The sequence below is a fragment of the Apium graveolens genome, chromosome 5 (genome assembly GCF_009905375.1).
Source record: "Apium graveolens cultivar Ventura chromosome 5, ASM990537v1, whole genome shotgun sequence".
Classification (NCBI taxonomy): Eukaryota; Viridiplantae; Streptophyta; class Magnoliopsida; order Apiales; family Apiaceae; genus Apium; species Apium graveolens.
In genome coordinates this window covers 27,152,287-27,164,248 of record NC_133651.1, presented here as the reverse complement: position 1 = coordinate 27,164,248, position 11,962 = coordinate 27,152,287, and the positions used below count along the sequence as shown (strand labels likewise).

Genomic DNA, 11,962 nt, shown 5'->3' with positions numbered 1-11,962 from the left:
CCTTTCAAGGCTTCCTTACCTTTTAAAAATTGACTTGCTGTTTATTAATTATTCCTATGAATTTAGGAATTCCCCTACATGTTCATACCCCGACAAGCTTTTTATAACACATGAAAAAAAACAGAAATGACAACTGAATGCTAATCGACAAAATTGTACTCCCCTCACCGTTAATAATAGACAAGTTACAAACTGAACAATTATCTAAGCATCTCCGGTCAATATTACTCCCTCTGATTTTGTTAAATTCTTATTTATGAGTACTTTAATATAATAAAATTTTAATATTTAATACTAATACAAAATTAAAGACATTAACAATAAAAGTGTGCATTGACAAATGTGTCCAACATAAATAGCAAACGTTTTTAGGGACGGAGGGAGTAATATATTATTATCTATTTCTTTGATTTTATTTTTATATATTTTTTATTAAAATTTACTGTAACTATTAACTCTCATAATTATCAAATTATTTTTGTACAAGAAACTTTAAAATAGGTATGAAGGTACATATTAGTAGGATATATAATATTATTTATATCCTGAAAAAAGGTCAAAAATTCACTACTTTGACATTCACGTTATATTACATAATGTCTTGACATTTTTTTATGTTCCAGCTAGCTAAACAATTAGTGCCAGTTTGAAATTTTTTAAAATAAATAATTTACAACTTAAAATAAACAAGTGAATTATAAATGAAAAATAGAAAAGTACTTATAAGTTAAATACGTGTTTAGATAATTTCACTTATAAGTCAGATTTTTTTTTCTTAAATGAACTAAAATAAATAATTATTTAATATAATTATATTAATTCTTAAATTTTAAGTTTGGTTAACATTTAAAAATATATATTTTAAAACCGAGGTTAATAAATAAGCGAAAAATCAAAATAAGTTGAGAAAAAATACGTCATTCTTATCGGCTTATAAGTTACAAATTCAACTTATAAATTGGATCGACAATGATAAATTATAAGGACTTATAAACCATAAATTGCTTATAAGTGGGGTGCCAAAGAGACCCTTAATCAGTAGTGTGTTTAATTTTGCTTAGTTCATTAAAAAAAATAATTGAAGATAGGTGACGTGTGACATATGAGTTCCTAATTCAAAATTTCTACAACGAGGTGAACATCTCATTTATCCAAACTTATAAACAATCTCAAAACACTGAACTGGAATTGGATACGATAAAGATGAAAAGTACATTTGCTCAAGTCATCCGTGAATAAATAAGTACTAATAAATTTTTAATAAACTACTCAAACAACACGTCAAAACCACAAATATTAATAAAATAAATAACAAAATTAATTAAAGTTAGTCCTTTTTATTTTAATATTTTTTTTACTATGGGCTTCAGGTTTGGGTTATACAAACATTTACATCACCCCCTCTCTCTCTCTCTTCCCTTTTTCGCCTTCTCCCTCTCCAATCCCTTCTCTTCTCGCACAAACACACATACAGCATATACATCTCTCTCTCTCTCTCTCTCATTTCTCATCTCTCTCTCGTTGAAGCTCGTAGATCGAGGATCCGTCTCTTCAATCTCTCTTCGGTTAGTGTTTCGTGTTAATGTTTTCACGATTGCGAACATTATATATGTATATATGTGTGTATGTTTATGAGATTAATTTGATTTTAGGTTTTCGATATTAATTGATAACTGTTTTTATGGTTACAGTATTGCTTAGACCTATTTACAAAATTTTGATTATGGGTTAATTTCAAATATGCTTGTTTTATTATTTTTGTAATGAGTAATACGTGTGTTTTATTTAATTAATTTCTAGGAAGTGCTGTCACTAGTAGTACCTTATGGTTTTTCGAGTTTTTAAACATGTGTAAAAATTGGAACTTGCTTGATTTTATGTCGTTTTATTACTGATGATGTTGAAATTGACTGTGAATTTTGATTTCGAGTTGCTTTAAGTCGGTTGTTTGTTAAAATCTCTGCTAGTGAATTTTTACATAAGTTGATAGTTCCGGTTAAATACAAGTAGTTGATGTTTGTAATGAAGCCAAAATTATATAGTATTGACTATTGTTTGATTTTCAGCTTACATTCCTGTACATTTGTAGTATTTATTATGCTTTGTGATATGAAGAATATTTGTTATGCACTTGTGACGGTGGAAGAGAATCACTTTAATACTATATTCAAAAATGAAGCGGTAAAACTAATATATTGCTAGTTGTATAAAAAAGTACAAGTTTTACCTAATGCTATCGTGGATACAAAATGAAGAGGATTTTTTTATTTTTTCCCGTTAAGAGATTTTAATGGATTGATTCACTGGAAAAATTAATTTTTACTGTGCACCGTTTGTGAATTGTAAATTCCTGCTGGCAATAATTTGTTAGTTGTAGGTAGTAGGGAAAGAATAACATGAATGCTCCCTGGGAAACAGGAAATCTTTGATTCAGTTGAAGATTTAAATGTACAAAAATAATGATAGATGAGAACAAGAGAGAGGAAAGAAGCCGTATATCACAGTTAGCATTATTCTAGCTTCATATTTGGCTACAAATCTGTATAATTATGGCAAATCGCACTTTTATTAGGACATTGTCTGATTTTAATTTGCCTTGAGTATTAAATTTGGAAGTCTTTTTTTATTTATGGGAGATAAGAAATTTAACTGCATATTAAATATAATCTCCTACGGCTTAAAAAAATAGAAACCCTCAATTGAAGTTACTAACCCATGCAAACCCAATAACCTGATCAACATGCGAGAAAAGCTCAAGACCTGAATACTTTTATAAAGTAATACCATTACCTATCCGTGTAAAGGAGTATTGTTATATTAATGCTGTTTTTTTAATACATTCATATTTATTTATTTATTATGTGTGTGCACGATTAGTAAATCAATGATAACCAAAATTTTTGTTGTAAATGATTGTAACCTCTCTATTTGTAGCCAGGTCTATTTTATGCTTTTGGATGACCTTAGTACTACACTGGAATTATGACATCGAGTATGCTGGCTGGCGAAAGGAGGTACTTTATACGTAACATTTGTGTTGCGTAATTTCTCATATGTAATTCGTTACTTTACATTTATGTTGCGTAATTTCTCATTTGTAATTCGTTCTAAGCCGGGTTTTATCTCGCTGGGAGTTTCTTATATTACAGAACTGTAGCACATGGAGAAATTGAATTATATAATCTAAAAACCGTCTCTTTAATAGCTAAGAAGTTGGAAATTGGTGAAAAGATTAATAAATATAATTATTGCCATAGTTTTTGTTCCGTAGAATATATAGACTAGTATTTATGCCAGTCATGCTGGGCTTTTAATTTATTAAAATATTTTTCATCAAAATACAATAATGGATTAGTAAATATAAAAAAAACATCATAATGATATCTATACACTTAAATTTATTAATTTTCATGTTGATAATGTTTAGTTTAGAAGATGTTATTTGAGTGTGATGAAACGGTTAGAAGTTCGGGAAGAATGGATACGATCACATAAAGTTTATAATATTGCGAAACCAATTAATTTATGAATCATGTTCTACAATGATCATTATTTTATTAAAAAATCTTTAAAATCCTGTATATTTAGTAAGTAAAAGATTGCAAAACCTATTATTAAACAAAACACGCCCCGCTTGCAAAATTATTTCCCGCTTGCAAAAACATGTCCAGCTTGCATTTGCCTAAACAGCTTGCAGAAAACATGTTCAGCTTGCACAACATATTTATATGTATATTATATGTCTTCGTATTTGTTGATACTTACAATTTTTTATTAGAAATAGAAGTTATTAAATTGAAGTTTCACAGTATTAACTGGGCTAAGAAGGTGAGTACTGTGTATTAATGGTTTTTGTGTGCCTTTCAAGGTTCCAAAGGAAGCATATATACCTCATTTTTAGATGTTCTACGTTGGTTCAGAATCTGTGATCTGGACTTCAAAATAGTGCATATAAAGATTTAAGCACAATGATGAGCAGATTGTGTTGTTCTGGACCTTCAATTGTCTTAAATGCTTCTTGGCAGTCTTGAAGTATATATAATACTCTTTTTTAGGTCTAGCGGTTATACTTGTTACCTCAGGTTGATACCTAAAAGCTTCAACTTCAAGCAATTTTAGCACTATGTTATAAAAATACAGGTGAATATCCATGGTATTTATAAGGACAGTTATTTTGCTGTTTCCAAGTGGACCTTTTCCTACTAAAATGATGAGCAAGTGGAGTATTTGTCTGTGATGTATCCGTGGTCTACTACGTGTTAAATATGCTCAAACATCCTTTGCGGTGTATGTTTAGATGATTCAGTCTTTACTCATTGATGTTCAGTGGAATAATATTGTTGTGAAGTTCCAGTCCAATGTTGATCAACATTTATGCTTAGTTGTTTGCATTTGTGTAATTTAATTATATTGTAGGCGGGCCTCTGCAAGAAGAGGCGGGTTGACAGTTTTGGGGAAGGTTACTGTTCCGAAACCTATAAACTTACCTAGTCAAAGGTAAGCTTATCCTTTTAGCTTATTCACTATTATATCTTTACTTGCATTGGTTTAATTTCTAAAACCATATTGATTTTATGTTTTTTTAAGGTTAGAAAATCACGGGCTTGATCCCAATGTTGAAATTGTTCCCAAGTAAGTACAGCTTAAACAATTCCAATACTCTCTTCACACACACATTTTTTTAATATGTATAGAGACCGATATTTTGTTGTAATTACCACAAAGTAATCAATTGATTGATTAATAAATCATAAAGGAGGAACTTATTCGGACATCACTTTCTCATAGGGGTAGTCTAAGTTGGGGAAGTCGGCCATCGTCTTCTGCGTGTAATCCATGGGGTTCCTCGGTACAATCTCCAAGTGGCGATTTATCCAATGGTTCACCAAGCCATACCGGCACTCGCCCTTCATCTGGTGGAAGTGGCACTCGGCCATCAACTGCGGGCAGTGATAGAATGCAGGAATCTGTCCCTAGTGCTTGGGGTTCTAATTCTCGGCCATCATCAGCTTCTGGGGCTTTGACGTCCGATCAAACATCATTGACCCCATTGCGACCTCGAAGCGCAGAAACTAGACCTGGTAGCTCACAGCTGTCTAGATTTGCTGAACATGTACCTGATAGTTCAGCAGCTTGGGGCCGGACAGGGACTACTGAGAAATTGGTATGCTGGATCTATGTTAAGAAAATTAATGCAAGGAAAAATTTATAACGTAATGTACCTAATAATTTCTATTAAAACATGGCTATGCAACTCTTGTGGACTGATCGTTGTATTCCCCCAAATATGTAAACAGGTAATAGCATCCACCAAGAACGAAGGATTTTCACTAACTTCTGGAGATTTTCCAACTCTTGGTTCAGAGAGAGACAATTCTGGAAAGGATTCCGACTTACATGGTAATTAGCTCAAGTATTATATATATTTTCAGTTGTCTAATCATCCTATAAGGTTGTGTTGTTCGGACTCTATAGTGGTTGAATTGCTATGTAGTGAGCTGTCAAAATTCAGTATACTTAACTTCCAATCCAGACACTTCCTTTTCCATAATCTGAAGTCTGAACCACTAATACACTAATACACGTGATCTTCTTAGGAGACCATTTGTGTCCATTTTTGTTACACCTGATCTCTATCTAAAGCCGCATGCTACCCCCACAAAAAACTAATAATAGGAATGACAATTAAAATATTTAATTGGCGTGGTGAATATGTACCATTTCAATTTTTTTTCTTTCTTAATAGGATAGTCAATGGAAGAACCTTAATTCTCACTGACACACTAGTTGAGACTTTGAGGTACTATATTGTTTTATAAGTAAACTGTACACCTTCAGACTTCTTTCTCATATTACTTTGTTTATTGGTGAGTTGGGTGTCTATTGGTGAGTGAAATCTGGTAGTTGCTGCTAATAATGCATCATGCCATTTTTTGACTGCTCTTTGATGTTTGATGGCAGAATATGGTGCAGATGATCGCCCTAGATCATCTCCTGGTGAAGTAGCAGCAGCATATGAGAAAACTGTAACTTCTGAATCTGGTTGTGCCTCTAATCTTAATGAAAGCCTTGCCTGAAATTGTCTTTCATGTTAGATCTTTATATTCATTTACTGGCTGGACCCAACAGTAGAAGGATTTCATTATGGATTTCTAACTTTCCTGAAATGCAGATGTGAAGGGAGAAAATACAAATACCTGGAAAAGAGATAACACCCAACACGCTGAAGACGGATTCGAGCCTAACTCAAATAGCTGGCAAGGGGGTTACCCCCAACACTTCATGCATACAAATGTTCCTCACCATTTTGATACCTGGCGTGGTCCTCCAATGAATTCTCCTGCCGGGGTATGGTATAGAGGACCTCCGGGAGGTCCACAAGGACCTCCAGGAGGTCCCCCATATGGACCCCCCATTCCTGCAGGCGGCTTTCCACTTGAGCCTTTTCCTTATTATCGACCACAGATGCCACCTCCCAGTCTAGGAATTTCTCAGTCAGTTCCCCAGCAAGTCCCACCAAATGGCCCAAGAGGCCATCATCCTAAAAATGGAGATATGTACAGGCCCCAGATTCCTGATGCTTATATGCATCCAGGTATGCCAATCAGGCCTGGATTCTACCCTCCAGTTCCATATGATAATTATTACAATGCTCCGATGGGCTACAATCCCAGGGAACGGGATATTCCATTTATGGGGATGTCATCCGGCCCCCCTGTTTTTAATAGGTTTGCGGCCCAGGCTACTCCTGATCATGTAAATACCCATGCCAGAGTTGGGGGACATGAGCAAGCGGAATCTGTCAATTCAGACGAGCCTCGAGGGCCATATAAAGTTCTTACTAAGCAACATAATGACTTGGATGGCCAAGGTGAAAATGGGAGCTGGGAGAATACTGCCCCAGGAAAGGTTTCCTTACCAGAGAAGGGGAGCCAACAGAGAGTCGCTTTCCGCAATAATGAATGGGGGGCTGATAGTAGAAGGGAAGAGATGCATTCCAGAAGATCTGCACATCGTGAATATTCTTCTTCAAGAAAATATGACACCAGAGTAAGGTCACCTGAAACAATTGACCACGTTGATTGGAATCGGGGAAAAAAATCTGAGACTGCATTTGCACCATCGTCTCATCCAGAAGTTCCTCATGTACTGGCAGCTGCCCCAAAGGATTCAACTTTGTTGCAGAAAATAGAGAGTTTGAATGCCAAGGCTCGGGCTTCTGATTGCCGCCAGGAGACTGCATCAGCATCTAGCAGGGAAGAGCATGCGAATATGGCACAATTTGATGACATCTCTAATGCCCCGAAAGATTGTATCAGTACTGTTGGTTTATGTGCTGAAAAACCTAATTCTCGAGATGTAATCCATTCATCCATTCGGCCGGGTGTTGGGATTACCAACTTAAGGTTTCTTGATTATCATGCTCCTTTTAAGTTGTTTATTTATTCCATTTTTGTGCATTAATTATTTGTGAGTTTACAGGAGAGCTAATAATGGTGTGGAAGGCCGACATGAGCACCATGTTAAAGAAATGCCTACCGCAGATACTGATGTTTGGCGGAAGAAACCCCTTGCTGCAGAATGTCTTGCAGCAATCCCAACAGCATATGTAGGGCCTGTTTCTATTGCAAACAATCGTGATCATCATGCTCATGCAGAGGCTTCTGGGATGACTGCGACAAGTCTCTCAGGAAAGGACATCGGTGAAACTCTGACCCAAACTCTTGATCCAAGTGATACCGAGACACAGGTAATATTACTGTTTAAACACTTTTCAAGTTCTTGATATGTTGCTTTTAATAAACATGACTTTGCATGTAATGTATCAGCGTGCAAAGTATAAAGAATTAGCAAGGCAACGTAAAATACAACTTCAGAAGGAAGAAGAGGAAAGAATAAGGGAGCAGAAGGCAAAAGCTCTTGCTAAATTAGAAGAGTTGAACAGGCGTAGTCAGACTGGGGGTGTTTCGACAGAGAAAATTGAAAAAGCTCCAGAAATTAGCGACATCGCTGTAGATCAGAAAGAGTTGCAGATCCTTGCTGAACCGATAAAGAGTGCTCCAAAAAATGATGCACCAAATTCAGTTATGGTTCCAAGCTCTAATCTAGTTCCTCCTAATACTGAGAGCTGCCCCTTGAGGGTCTCAGAAAGTGCTGTTCTATCCAAAAATGTGCATATGGACAGATCAGAGATTGCAGAGAAGACTACTGCTGCCCGGACTTCGCCCTTGAAACTAGATTCTGTTGGTGCTGCTGATGTTAATGACAAAGCTGTTGCCCTTGATGATAGCAGCTCCTTTAAGCAAGAGCAGAAAAGCTACAAAAATATGCAAAATATCCAAACGAAAAAACAATATCCGGAGAGTTTGATTTCGTTTGGCACAATTGGAATAGCAAATATCCACGAAAGTGTGGCAGTTGAGGGTAGTTCATATTTTAAGACTGTGCCTGAAGGAATCTTTTCAAGTCACCAATCAACTATACCCGAAAATTCTAATACTGTATGGGAAGTCTTGGCACCCCTGAGGAAGAGAGGTACTAAGTCTGGTAAAACTAAGAACAAGCTCGAGAATCCTCTACCAGGTTCTAGTTCACAATTGCAGGTCTCCAAACAACCTAATTCTGATAAAGCTTTCCTTGAAAGTGGAAAGGTAAAAGCTTCTCAAAGCAAGTTGGATGCTAGTTCTGTTCAGGCGGTGGAGGAGGATGTAGAACAACTTCCAGAGCAGGACTCCTTTGTTAGAGATGAATCTCATGTTAAAGTAAGTAACAACCTGAAGTCTCAGCCTCATCGCAGGATTGCAAGAAATGCACAAACTAACAAGGTAGCTGATAAATCTCATGGACATGATGCTACTATTTGGGCTCCAGTGCGTTCCCACCATAGACTTGAGGGTGCAGATGAAGCCGGCAGGAAATTAGCACAGTACTCTGTTGCAGTGACAACAAAGAATGATAGTCTAGGTCAGGATAGTATAAAAAGCAGAAGGGCAGAAATGGAGAGATATGTTCCAAAGCAAGTGGCAAAAGAGCTAGCCCAGCAGGGAACCATCCAGTATTCGGTATTGTCTTCTGCTGGTCAGACTACACTGAATGAGACTGCTGGCAGAAAGGAATCTAGTCTCCAGGAGAGTTCTCATCCGTCAGTACTTGAAAATGTGGTGCGTGCAGTAGATTCCAATATCGGAGACAGTAGGCACAGTAAGCATGCAATAGTGCACGGAGGATGGAAGCATCAGGATCGTGGTTCAACAGAATCATCACATCCTCACATGGGTTCATATTCGAATTCAAGCAAGAATATTCACCAATATATGGACAAACAGGAGTCCTTCATACCTGAACCTATTGTGTCTGATCCTTGGGACCCTTCTGATGGTTGGAACATGCCAGAGGAACCTACTGCAGCTGTCACTGCTAGTTTTGGGATGAAAGATCAAGGTGTAGTAAAAGGCAAAGGTAAGCGGCAGCCTTACAAAAGTCACAGAAACATGGCAAATAAATATGATGTTGATCATAAAAACAATAATGGTGGGGAGATGTATAAAAAGCCAATTCAATCTGCAGCCCTTGAGAATAGTCAACAAGAGAGAAGTTCTGCCGCAGAAGAATACCGTGGAAATGGGGAACGGAAATCATCTCTTTGGCAACCAAAATCCCAGGCATATTATGCCAATGCTCAGACTGCAAGGAGGTCTAGTGGAGGTCAACATGTTCCTGAAGGAGTTGGCAGGGGTACAAGAAAAGATTCTCCTCCCTTCGCTGGAGATGCTTCTGTAGCAGTGGATGAAGACCAAACTCCTCAACTTCATTGCGATCATAATCTGTCAAAAAATAAGAGTGTTGGAGAATCTACAAATGTTGTATATCCAGAAGGAAGGAGAGGAAAGAAGATTGTCGTAGCTAAAGAGCATCCTCAACCCCATACTGAAAGTGGAAAAATGCGTTTTGAACAACGTAGTTCTTCGGAGTACCGTAAGCATGGAAACCAAAATAACCGGCCTGTTAGAGGGCAAGAATCACGTGAAGATTGGAGTTCCGGTGGGCAAGATAACAGACATTACAGTGTACCTGGAAACAGAGAAAGGCAGCTACGAAATTCACATTATGAATACCTGCCTGTTGGAACACACAACCATGGCAAATCCAACAATTTTGAAGGGCCTATAGCTGGCTCGCATAATATGGGCGCAAGGTACAGAGAGAGTGGTCAGGGTCAACTGAGGCGAGGTGGAGGTAACTCTTACGGGCGAAAGGGTAGTGCCGTGCAAGTTGATATTGGTTATGATCAGGAATAAGTGATGCTTGTTGATGGCTATTTCTGGTGAGCAATTGGTGCTTGACTTGTCGGCATTGCAGGTATTGCCACCTGAGATGGTGCTGTTTTAAGTTCTAATGATAAAATGTTAGTAGTTACCAAGTAAAACTGATTTTGACACGTTGAATCATCAATAGGGGCGATTTAGAACAAAAGTTCCCACAGGAATTTGGACATAAGATTTATTCTATGCTCTTCCTATTCTTATGGTGTAATTGGTTTCATGTTTTGTATTATGGTCCCGGTTTTATCACCCGTGGAACCTTATGCCTAATGGAGCCTTGGATTTAGCATCATCCTTTGCTTGCCTAAAAGATTTGGGAACAATTTAGGCAATGAATTAGGGATGTTAGTCTTGTGTATCTTTCCTTGGCTTGTTTTATGACACAAGCTTCTGGATGTAATGCTTTAGTTTTGAATTTAATACACTGGTCTATTTCTGTTACTTAATATTATAAGGTGAAGTGGTGAACCGTTTGTTCAATCAACACAAATATGTTATGATTTTAGGACAAGTAAAAATTTGAAAATTGAAAACCATTTTTATATTTGCATCATTTTTACGTATATGTAGACATGATTTATGTGCTGTGTTACTAAATAGTTAATTGTTTTTCTACGGTGTGTTATGAGCACATATTAGGTACTAAATTTAATAAATTTAACTTATTTTAATTAGTTTATATTTTGGATCCCTTAATTTACAAAGTCTAGAAATGTAGGAGGATTATCAATCAAAAATTCAAAAAACAATGATTTGGTAATTAAAAAAAAGGCTTTAATATAATTTGGTTAACAAAATATTGATCAAATATGTATGATAAGTAATTAGGGGGGGTGAGTATTCGTTTCGGACATCCAATAATCGAGTGAATATACCCGAAATAATTCAGTTTGATATCCGTATTTATAAAATATGGTTCGGTATTTAAAAAGGATTTTTTAAATTTTGGAATTTCGGATTTTTAATTTGAATTTTTGGATTATTCAAATTATTCGAGCAATATTTTATTTCAGAATTACATAAATACTATATATAAATATATGTAATTTTTATATTACGTGAATGTACTTACTAATTATCCATATCATTCTTTTATAATAAAATTTAAACTTCACCAACTACTAATTTGTTACCCACTCTGTACATGATTGGTAATCGCTTTTTATAAAATTACGTATATTTATAAATTTTAAATGTCATATTTACTTATATTGATATTGAAAATTAGTATAAGAAATCTATAAGAAATTAAAGCCGATATTGAAAATGATAAATGAGTAAAAGTATAACGAAGAAATAGTTATAAATTAGCACGAAAAGAAGAGATATAAACCGTATGCAAGTTTACATGATTTTATATAATATAACTTAGATATTCTATTTTTATCTTATTTTATAATATTTAAAGTTTATTGAAAGTTTAGATATGTTGGCTACACTTTACTGCAACATTTTCATGATTATTTCAATTTCTCGAGAAAAAAACTATAAAACTCTTAAACTAATTTCATGAAATAAATTATGTGATTTGCAAAATTGAATTTTAATTTGATATGTTATTAGAATGTCCGGTTTAGACGTGTTAGAACAATAATTATATAATTTTTAGCTAATTAAACAGCTGTAAAGTTTGGATTTTT

The 11,962-nt window shown here is 35.5% G+C and overlaps 1 protein-coding gene across 2 annotated transcripts; it reads left to right on the top strand.

Moving 5' to 3' along the window:
* Positions 1–1,369: 1,369 nt before the first annotated feature.
* On the top strand, positions 1,370–10,744 carry LOC141723724 (protein MODIFIER OF SNC1 1-like). 2 transcript variants are annotated; one of them, XM_074525598.1, is made up of 10 exons: positions 1,370–1,565; positions 2,939–3,014; positions 4,417–4,497; positions 4,588–4,632; positions 4,789–5,164; positions 5,298–5,400; positions 5,962–6,042; positions 6,173–7,406; positions 7,483–7,750; positions 7,830–10,744. In XM_074525598.1, exons 2-10 carry the CDS (start codon positions 2,983–2,985, stop codon positions 10,296–10,298), a joined length of 4,689 nt encoding a protein of 1,562 aa, XP_074381699.1. In that variant the 5' UTR covers positions 1,370–1,565; positions 2,939–2,982; the 3' UTR covers positions 10,299–10,744. The 2 variants fall into 2 exon arrangements, with proteins under 2 accessions (XP_074381699.1, XP_074381700.1); XM_074525599.1 differs by having other exon boundaries at positions 2,935–3,014.
* Positions 10,745–11,962: the final 1,218 nt, after the last annotated feature.

Bases quoted from the DNA above. Each gene is read 5' to 3' on its own strand.
- LOC141723724 (XM_074525598.1), top strand. From the start codon at position 2,983: ATGACATCGAGTATGCTGGCTGGCGAAAGGAG. The intron at 3,015-4,416 runs GTACTTTATACG...ATTATATTGTAG, and splicing joins ATGCTGGCTGGCGAAAGGAG to GCGGGCCTCTGCAAGAAGAG. The intron at 6,043-6,172 runs GTTGTGCCTCTA...CCTGAAATGCAG, and splicing joins AACTGTAACTTCTGAATCTG to ATGTGAAGGGAGAAAATACA.